This window comes from Lutjanus erythropterus, chromosome 19, assembly GCF_056507025.1.
Source record: "Lutjanus erythropterus isolate fLutEry1 chromosome 19, fLutEry1.hap2, whole genome shotgun sequence".
Taxonomy (NCBI): domain Eukaryota; kingdom Metazoa; phylum Chordata; class Actinopteri; order Lutjaniformes; family Lutjanidae; genus Lutjanus; species Lutjanus erythropterus.
This window is the reverse complement of record NC_139335.1, coordinates 32,704,280-32,714,897: the sequence shown is the minus strand read 5'-3', so window position 1 is coordinate 32,714,897 and position 10,618 is coordinate 32,704,280. Positions and strand designations below refer to the sequence as shown.

Genomic DNA, 10,618 nt, shown 5'->3' with positions numbered 1-10,618 from the left:
GTTTTTGTCAGTATTTGCTGGTTTATTTTGATACTCACCTTTGTGTCTCTTTTCAGGTACTTTACATTCTGCCTGTGTTCTTCCCTCCTTTATGATTACCTGTCCTGCCCTAACTGGTTTCATCTGACCCTGATTAAGCCCGCCCCCTTGTGTATTTAGCCCTCATGCTGCCCTTTGTCTGCTCAGATTTTTGCATATTTGACTCTGCTTCAGCCTACTGTCGTTGGATACCTTAGTGTGTGTGTGTATGTGTGCATGCGTGTGTATGTGTATATATATATATGTGTGTGTGTGTGTGTTTAATGAACATTAAAGCATGTAAACTTATTCTATTAGAAAATAGATAAATAATGACACAAAAATTGATGCTTTAAAGCTTTAATGCAAAGACTTCAGCCAGAACAAACAGAGTACATGTTGAACCAGCATAAAGGAAACATGGAGAAGAGTAAAAGAATATAAGGTGGCTTGTCAGGTGGCCAGGTAGGACAGCTTCAGCTCCTTGGAAGTTTAGACCTCAGCTGAGGCCTCTGGATTATACTTCATGGTGTCAGAGATCCACTGCAGATAGCTCGACACCTTGGTGTAAACGCCAGGGCGGCCCGGGAGACCACAACTCCCATAGCTGATGATGCCCACCTGCACGAAGCCGCGGGCTGCACGACACATCAGCGGGCCGCCATAATCCCCCTATGGAGGCACAATAAACACACGCATACACACACATTGTTGAAGTCTTTTCCCATGCAGTGTTCCTTCCTTATTTTAACACCCCAACACATAGCAGATAAGAGCAGGAGTACTCAGATGCTTAAGTACAAGTCCAGTAACACTTGACTCAAAATGACATAACCAGAGCCAGCTGGCTCATTAGCCAATATAGGCAAATGCCAAGGGCGCCGTGGCCTCCAGGGGGCACCACAAAATCAGGAAGCTAACATAGATTCAAATGTAAAGCAATACCCACTTAATATTACTACAAATGATAATACCAAGTCCCCCCCAGCTGATCCGTACCTGTGCGCTCTCTGTGGGGGGGGGGGGGATAACAATTGTAATATTTTATAGGTACTGTGATTAAATTTACTGTAAGCGTACTGTGAAATGTGTTACAGCAACTTACCAACAACAAGTTAGAAGTCACTCCAGGAACCAGTTCATATAAATGCAACCAATCCCTGCAAATTCTCTACAACCTTGTAATTTAGTTCAAACACCACAACTTTTCCACAAATTTGACCATCACCATTCTTCCCATGAGTTCTACCAGTCATAGCAGTCCACCACTCAAACATCATGCATGTACTTCTCACTGAACTGACTCCATGTTTTGTTTTAGTATTCACTTTTTTTTTTTTTTTTTTGCATTTTTTAAAATTTTACCACCAGTACTGAAAACACATTATTCAGTGTTAATGACCTTTATCAATGCTGTGTGCAGTTTTATAATGTATCATTTTTTGCTTGCTGTTTTGACTGACTTTGAGCTCCAATAACATATTGCTTGTTTGTGGAATAACCACCAGGTGCACATCTTCACCTGAGTTTCTGTAATCCTGAGCCTTTGTGGTAATGTTACCTAGAGCACTCAGAATATAGTTTTATGCTCCCTTAAACAGGTAGCCTTTGATTTGAATGAATTATACAAAAAGCTCTCAACTTTCTTTTGCAATTTTCACTTGCTCACACAATTTCATTGCAAATCCCCCCCCCCTCGAAAAAAACATCAGAACATGCGTTGCAGTTTTTTTTTTGTTTGTTTTTTTTAGAAAAGCTACCGTGACATTAGGCATTGTAAAAAAAAAAGTGTCATTTGGTCAGTTAAGTCACTTTTAATACAAAGTTGACATTGTTATGTCTTTGGTATGACAACTTGACATAAACCAAGACAACATCTTTGTTACCAAGCTAACTAGCTAACTACAGCTACAGTTAGCTGCACTTAACAACCCTACATTAGCAACAAGTGTAGATATTTCAGTACTGTATTCTCTATCTTCAAATTGACCTTTTAATGACATCTTAATGAAAAGTCCAAAATGTACTACATTATTCTAACCTGACAAACCAGAAGTCGTCCTTAGACACTGTTTGGAAAAAGGCAGGCACTTTCAAAAAACACTTGGACATCATTCTATCATGTCTAACACAGGCTCACTTTTCCATGAAGAAAAGCCTTCAGTGTCGTTCTTTGTTCTTCTTTCAATGAAGAAATTCTCTCCAGTTCTGATATAACTAATTCTATCACAGCATCTATGCTAACCTCATCGAGAGCTGCCATTGTTTGCTTGAGACAAGTCTCATAGATATTACACATATTTTCCCATGTGACTTTAGCAGTGACCGGTGCTTCCCAACCCAGTGGCCAAGAGAACCTCAGGAGAACTGAATTTATATTTCAGCTGACTTAAATATTACAAACTTACGTTGCAGGCATCCTTCCCTCCAGCCATGTCCCCTGCACAAAACATGTCATCAGTCATCTCAGGATACTTGGACCTGCACACACTCTGAGGGATGATGGGAATCCTCAGCTGCTTAAGAGTTTCCGGATCCGGCAGTGGAACTGCATAGACATAGAATGAGTGTACAAGAGGACATAATGTTTTTATGATTATGGGATGTAGTTTAGCAGCTGAAGTTAGGTCTGCATTCATGACTTTGTGTTTCTGCCGTTCATTTGATAGATAATATAGGTTCCACGGCCTCTACAAGATTGACAGGAAGATTGATACCAGCTTTGTCTGTAAATATGAGGCTACCACCATTTAGCTGGTTAGCTTAGCTTTGCAATAAGGTCTTTCTAATACTGTTATTAATTACCTGTTTATTAATTTATTTTTTTATTTTATTTTTTTTATTTATTTATTAATTCATTCAGTAACATAATCCAAGTATCACAATATTAAAGTAGTGTAATTTGATTACTTTACATTACTTTTGGATTACCTCAATATAAAATATGGTGAAATTGTTTAGCCTAATATAGTGTTTTTAGTGCTGCAACTAACACTTATTTTCATCATTGATTAACTGGTTGAATATTTTCTTCATTAATCAATTAGTTCTTTGGTTAATAAAATGTAAGAAAATGGTGAAAAATTAGTGTTTCTTAAAGTCTAAGATGACGTCCTCAAGTGTTTTGTTTTGTCCACAACCCAAAAATTTTCAGTTTATTGTCAGAGAGGACTAAAGAAACCAGAACATATTTACATTTAAGAAACTGAAATCAGATAATTTGGACAGTTTTTATTTTTTTTAATTTTTTTTAAAAAAAGACTCAAAATGGTTTATCGATTTATTGTTCCTGTCACAATTTTATCAGTTGAAAAGTAGGTCCAAACATGTGGAGCACACAACGTATGTCTATGGCTATTTTTGTTTCCTGTAATGATTATTTTCATCATTGATTAATCTGTCGACCATTTTCTCCATTAATCGATGAGTTATTTGGTCCATAAAATGTCAGGAAAAGGTGAAAAATGTTGATCAGTGTTTCTCAACATCCAAGATAACATCCTGAAATGTCTTGTTTTGTCCACAACCCAAAAATATTCAGTTTATTGTTAGAGAGGAGTAAAGAAACCAGAAAATATTCACATTTAAGAAGCTGAAATCAGAGAATTGACTCAAAATGGTTAATCAATTATCAAAATAGATGCAGATTAATTTAATAGGTGATTCATAGTAAATTAATCGTTGCAGCTCTAAGTCTTTTATGTTAATTGTAAATGTTGAAATTTTCACCCAGTGAATCATTTTTTCTCTAGAGGTCATGATAATGAATTGACAGCTGTGTGTGAACTGTGTATGGTAGGATATCATTCTTTAATTTAAAAATGTAATTCTACCAATAATCCACATTTTATTATTATTTGTATCATTATTTTATTTTATGTATCTATAATTGATCACATCTTTTTTTATCTGTTACTATGGAACTACTAATGGAATACAGTTACTTTTTTTGTATCCACATTACGTAATCCTGTTGCATGTAATCTATTACTCCGCCAGCCTGTATACAGTGCATGGATGTGTGTGTGTGTGTATTTCTTTGTCCACATACAGTGTGTGCGCATTATATGCTACAGTACTTACCACCATCCTTAATTTGCCCCCAGCCAGCGATCCAGCACTGAGAGAATGAATTGAGGCTGTCGCTGGCGTCCACCAGATTCACTTCGGCAACATTCTGTACGAAATTGATCTTTTTCTTCAGCTTCACCATGGCGAGGTCGTTCACGTAGCCACGGCCCACGGCACGGAATTCAGGGTGAGTCATGACATTATATATGGCCATGTAACGGGCAGATGACTTTTTCAGGCTGTATGAGCCGACCCAAACCATTGATCGAGTCAGGTCGGGCCCACGCTCACTGACAACACAAACACGCACACGCACACACACACAGACACACACACACACACACACACACACACATATATTAGATGAAGGAAGAGGTTCAGCAGGCCTGAACTGACTCACACTGACCTGGAGGCCTGTCCTTGTTTCCATCATTTATTGCATCATTAAAGGGACAGTTCAGGTCAAATGGGGAACTTGCAAGCAGACAGTTATAGATAAACACTAGCATTATTTTGGAGTTGTGTTTCTGGTCACCTGATGAATGTAATTCAAATATTCACTCTCTTTTAGCTCTGTCTTTGGTCTCCACCAACTCCTGAGAGAAGTATCTGGCTCTTCGGCTGCTAAATGTTTCACCAACATGCGGCTTTTTCAGTTTTGATTCGCTCTCACAGTTTTCATAGCGTCGTTTCCAGCAGCGGTCAGATGTTTTCAGCTCTACAAGCCAACACTACCTGCTCAGCACCAAACTAACAGGACCCAACAGGACCTGATGGGTCGGGGTCAGGTCGGGCCGTATTTCTCACTTATTTCATGGGCTTACATTGGGTCTGGGCTGCTTTATTGCTATTATTATTATTATTTGTAGTAGTAGCAGTAATAATTTTTTTGGCTACTTTTGTCCCCAGTTTTGTTGTTGCCGATTCAAATTACCTCCATTTTTGTCTGTGTCACTGAAAACTCCTACTGTTTGGTACATAGCAGGAAGCTTGTTAAGAAAAATGTCAGGCTGTAATGAGATTCAGGCTGAAATAATGATGACGGATGGGTTCAGGTCCGTTTCGGACAGAATTTTGTCTTGGGCTTGGGCCTTCTCAGGCTCAACTTTTCAGGCCCAGTTAAAGTTCTAGCGGTTAGCTGGTTGCTAACAAGTTGCCCATTTCAGCTGAAAAGGTGATGGCATGTTAGTGTTATTTTCACAGATTGTTAACTTGTTTCTGCTGCCCCCAGAGTGCCAAAAACATCACTGCAATGGTATAACAGACTCGAATGATGAATGACTTGTTAAAGCACAAACACACACTTACCTATTCCAGCAGCTCGCAGCAGTCAGCACCCATTGATCGCCAACGATGGTGCCGCCGCAGCGCCACCTTTTCTTATCACTGGTCGAGACGTTTACGTGGGCCATCGACGGCCATCTGTCCTCTGGAGCGTCTTCCCCCCCAACGATGGAGCTCCTGACCTCAGCACCAAGCAAACCTGAAAGAGAGGTAATTTCATCAAAGCTATGTTGAAGGCATGGAAGAGCATAAGAGAGAAAAATGAGGGGAGGAAGAGTTTTAAAAGTTTTGATTTAGAAAATAAAGCCAAAATGTCAAGAATAAAGTTGAGAATAAAGTTGAAATGATGATAATAAAATCAAGAAAAAGGTCAAAATGTCGAGAATAAAGTTAAAATATTGAGAATATAGTCAAAGTGTCAAGGATGAAGCCAAAAACAAAGTTGAAATGTTATGAATAAAGTCAAGAACAACATTTCAACTCTATTCTCAACATTGACAAAAATCTTCCTTCCCTCATTTTTTCCATATGCCTGCATGGTCCTAATACTCTTCCCGGTTACTGTTTCTGGAGCCGTGGGTCCCCACTTTGTTTGTCACACTTCATATTTAAATAAATGCTGGATCAGGTATTGGGGAGTCGATGCACCAACCGATATCACGTAATTTATTAGCAGCGCGCTGTACACCACATTTTTTCAAACCTGTGCCAGGTCATACAACAATGGTAGCAATCATGTCAGTCATACAGGGTTATTAGTGTACAGCTGTTTGATTTTTTTTTTTAACACACTGGTACCAGACTAGTAGTTGGTATTGGCTGACACACAAAGTTCAGGGATCATAATCTGTATCTGGAAGGAAAGAATAGCATCAGAACATCTCTGTCTTAATCTTATCATCTAACTCTTGGTAAGAAAGCAAATAAACATATTTCCTAAAAATGTCAAACCTTTTCTACAATTGAATAAGATTTCCAGTCATTACCATTACTTAACAAAGTGCCAATAAAAATAATTCATAATTATAGAGACATTTTACTGGTTTAGCCATATTTTGATACCTCATAATTTGTAAAAATGTTTTCTATCAAGGTAGCAAATAAAATTCTACCAGTATGAGTTGGTAAATTAACCTCCAACAGTTATGTTAGTCTCTCTCACCTCCAGTGTTGTGGATCAGCACCAGCGCAGTGACAAGTTTGCAGAAAGCCATGACTGTGCCGGAGCGCAGCAGACGGTCTGTGAGCTGTGACTGACAGCTGCACGTTTATATACATAGCTGGAGAGATGAAATCCTTATCAGCACGGCTTCCTTTTCCTGTCAAACCACACGTGGAAAAGTACTGAAGTACTATGAGGTACAGTTTTAAAATCCTCATACTTTGCTTGAGTATTTCTTCTTTGTAAACCTTCATATTTTTTTTGCTTTACAACATTTCAGACAAAAAAAATACACTTTTAGCTTGAAATGCATCTCTGAATTGTACTGCTTTTATTAATTACTATGGTTATAAATCCAGATCATAGTATTAGCTTTTAAAATCCATGGTCAAAGTTTAAATAGACTGAATATTATGGTCTAAAATAACAGCAGAATTCTCTTTTTTACAACTTTTTTTACTTTGACTTTTTTTTTATTACAAGGTCAGCCTTTGAAAGCCCCCTCTGTAAGTCAGAGCCGAGTGCGAAGTTTAAATTCTAACATAACTCTGACCAAGTATGGGAGCTCTCCCACTTATTATTGTATTTTATTAAAACTCTATCTATTCCTTCCCATTCAAGTTGTGTTTTTAATTACTTTGTTGCAGGTTTTCCCATTACAAGTTATCAAGTTCATCATTTATTTCATTCATCTTGTTACATTTATTACAGTTGTTGTTTTTACAGATTTAGGGGAATAAAATAAAAACATTCTGGCGTTAATTCAGTTCCTTGTGATTTGTTTTAATGGAGTCATATGTATAATTGTATACAAATATTTATCTCCTTCCCTCTCAATTTCTACTGGAAAGATTCCTAATATAATATTTGGTGGCTGTAGCAGTTTCTTTAAATGAAAAAATATCCCAAAAAAAATATATATATATTTTATATATTTTTTTTCCTGAATTGACCCTCAGAACCTTTTCAACACAGGACAAAAGCAAAAAAATATGTGAATGATGAGCTTCCTGTTCTCAACATTCCCAGCATTCAGCTCTACCTGATAATCTGTATTTGATATGACTTTTGGTGTTGCAGAAACCCTCATGTTAATTTTCCAAGCAAATTCTTTTCAATATTTTGATTGTGTTGTCTCTAGATTCTCTACTCTTTGGTGTTCTCTGTGTTAAACATTACATCGTTCATGACAGCGTTTTCCTATCTTAGTCCCCGGGGCCCACTGCTGTACATGTTTTGGGTGCTTCCCTGCTGCAACACACCTAATCCAAACCAACATGTTGTTATCAGGCATCTGCAGAGACTTAATGATGAGGTAATCATTTGAATCAGGTGTTTTGGGGCAGGGAAACACCTAAAACATGCACAGCAATGGGCCCCAAGGACCAGGACTGGGACATGCTAGTTTATGATGTAGTACAATGTAGTATAGGCAAATATAAGGACATTTTAAAAACCCTAATTATTTTTGTAACATTAATTTTTCATGTTTATGAGTAGAGCTGTCAACAATTATACCTCCTCATTTGAAGCAACCCGCCCGGTTTGTGTTGGATCGGGTTGTATTTCGTACATATTTCATAGGCTTATTTTGGGTTTGGGTTGTATATTTCTTATTTTTCTACTTTATTTTATTTTTATTTTTTTCATTTTTCTCCTCTGTTGTCAAATTCCAATTCCCCCACGTATTGTCCCCTCACTGCCAACTCCTACTGTTTGGTACACAGAGGGAAGCTTGTTAAGAAAAATGTCAGGCTGTAATCGGGTTTGGGCTGAAATATGCTAATGAGGGACGATCAGACCAATAGAAGGAACTGAAAACTTGTGTGTGGTGTTATTTATGTTTAAGAAATGAAACTCTTGACATCGACAAATAAGAAAAAAAGAAGATTTGTTGTTCCCAAAAGTGTTTCAGATCATTTTCAACTTAAATGTAGTGGTAAAGAAATATGAAACAATATAAGGAGGAGTAATGCTATTATTTTTATTAGCCACAAACAGGGTTGGAAATTAGCACCAGCCAAATGTTGGTAAAATATGAACTAGATTGGTAGATTTCAGACACAAAATAATGACTCACTATTGAGTGGCTGGACGGTCACATTTTAAAAAGCCACAGATAGTTGGTGCAGTCTGGTGAGAGTGCTGATTAGTGCTACATGGAGGAAAGTTAAAGGTGAAAGGATTCACAATACAATTAAGATATCAGTGTCCTTTTTAAATTTACATAATGCCAAATCATAAAAGTACTGTCATTGCACTTTTCATATAGAGCAGGTGTAGACCCCTACAGAGACCCAACAATTCCCACCATGTATAATCAACTGTTAAAGCCTGTCTGCATTTAATTCTAAGCCTTGTTTACTTATATTTTTGTCATATATTTTACATCTAAACTATGTTCTTCAACTGTTTATTTCAATCTGTCAATCTGTTTATTTAGGATGAGCTCTTGTAAAGACAGCATTAACCACTTGTGTATTAAGAGGTTTGGCATGTACGATTGAGATCTCAGCTAGTGCCTCGGTTATCGCTTATTGATGAATCTGCTCACCCTGTTTTATCTGTCACCTCTTCTGATTACCACCTCAGGCTCCTTGGTTTGTGCAACAACTTTGCTTATGTGGTCATGCTGAGCGCTGCCCACGACATCCTCAAAAAACAAGAGTCAGGAAACACCACAGCATCTGTGAGAAATTTGTGTTTGAATATTTTCTATTAGCAGTGACCCTTGAAGCTATAAAGCAAATTTTTTACTTTTTACCGATTTTCTTTTTTCTGTCTAGATTACAGCCACATCAGCCGTGGATTTCTCAGGTGGGAACAGTAGCAACAGCAGCCACTATGACTGCAATCCTGTCTCTACTGCGGTAAACATTCACTACACAACACAGAGAAACATTAACCAGTATTTTGACAGAGAATTATTAGGTTTTGTGAAAGATGCAAGATAAAGAAAAGAGTAAACCGACTCTAGAAATAAAAGTACTGTAGAATCCTGTGTTGTTATGAGACTAAATTACAGAGTCAAGTTTGAGCAGAGATACACAACAATAAGGGCGTGCATCAGACATGTAAAATTAATAATAGAAAAAATAATGTCCAAATAATGCCAATAAATGTCCACATTGACATTTATAGCAGAACTAAGAGCACGTCCTTGATTTTAGACAGCACTACGCTGTTGAAATTCACACTCCAGACAAGTTAGTACATAGTGTGCAAAGTGTATTACATGACAGTGTACTAAGGGACGTATCCCAACTGAGACACAGCTGTTGTCTTAATGACAGTTTCCGCTTTTCTCCTCAGGCTGTGCTGTTAGCCGACATCCTCCCAACGCTCATCATCAAGATGTTTGCTCCCTTTGTGATCCACAAAGTGCCTTATGGGTAAGATGATGGTTTTCACTTCTGAACGTTATTGGGAGAAGTTAGCCTTCAAGGCTTTCTTTCAGAAAGGCTTCAGGAAGTCAAGTGTCGTAGAATAAAGAGGAACAAAGTCTGTGGTGAGCAGGTGAAGATTTACCTTGTGAGGCAGCGAGATCAGATGATCACATGAAAATCAGTCTAGCCAGTCATCAAGCTATCCGTTTGTGTCTGTACCAAAAGTGGTGACGCCAATCAGCATCTGAGGAGGGACTACTGGCGTGGTTTTAGGTGTGAAGGCAGTGAGAAGTGTCCATAGAAGCGACTTGTCTCAAACAACGGCGGTTCCTGAAGAGGTTAGCGCAGATACTGTGATAGCATCAGTTATATCAGAACTGGATATTATTTCTTCATTGAAAGAAGAGCAAAGGGTGGACTTCCGACGGCACCATGTTCGTGTAGGACGCAAAAGTTTGAGCTCTGCTGATTAGCCAACTTTCCAAACGACATTTGAACAAAACTCGGCAAAAACATGCCCAGCGACACCACAAAGACAACCGCTTCCGATAGACTTGCCAGATATCAGTTTAGAAACAAAGAAGGGGAGGAAAAATCGTCGGAAACCGCTGAAGCTAACAAGCCTGCTAAGCCTGACGGAGCTAGCGCTAGCAAAGGTGGTGAAGCAGCTGCTACAAACATGGAGGAGATGCTGCAA

At 38.2% G+C, this 10,618-nt stretch overlaps 2 protein-coding genes across 2 annotated transcripts; one reads left to right on the top strand and one right to left on the bottom strand.

The window, feature by feature from the left end:
• Positions 1 to 362: 362 nt before the first annotated feature.
• Positions 363 to 6,628, bottom strand: LOC146310287 (tryptase-2-like). The gene is made up of 5 exons (XM_084745097.1): positions 6,536 to 6,628; positions 5,398 to 5,572; positions 4,102 to 4,379; positions 2,427 to 2,566; positions 363 to 690 (listed from the first exon to the last, which is right to left on the bottom strand). The coding sequence occupies exons 1-5, from the start codon at positions 6,585 to 6,587 to the stop codon at positions 511 to 513; spliced, it is 825 nt and encodes a 274-aa protein (XP_084601223.1). The 5' UTR covers positions 6,588 to 6,628; the 3' UTR covers positions 363 to 510.
• A 2,379-nt stretch (positions 6,629 to 9,007) lies between these two features.
• On the top strand, positions 9,008 to 10,327 carry LOC146310286 (battenin-like). Its single transcript, XM_084745074.1, has 3 exons — positions 9,008 to 9,224; positions 9,322 to 9,405; positions 9,848 to 10,327. The coding sequence occupies exons 1-3, from the start codon at positions 9,165 to 9,167 to the stop codon at positions 9,929 to 9,931; spliced, it is 228 nt and encodes a 75-aa protein (XP_084601200.1). The 5' UTR covers positions 9,008 to 9,164; the 3' UTR covers positions 9,932 to 10,327.
• Positions 10,328 to 10,618: the final 291 nt, after the last annotated feature.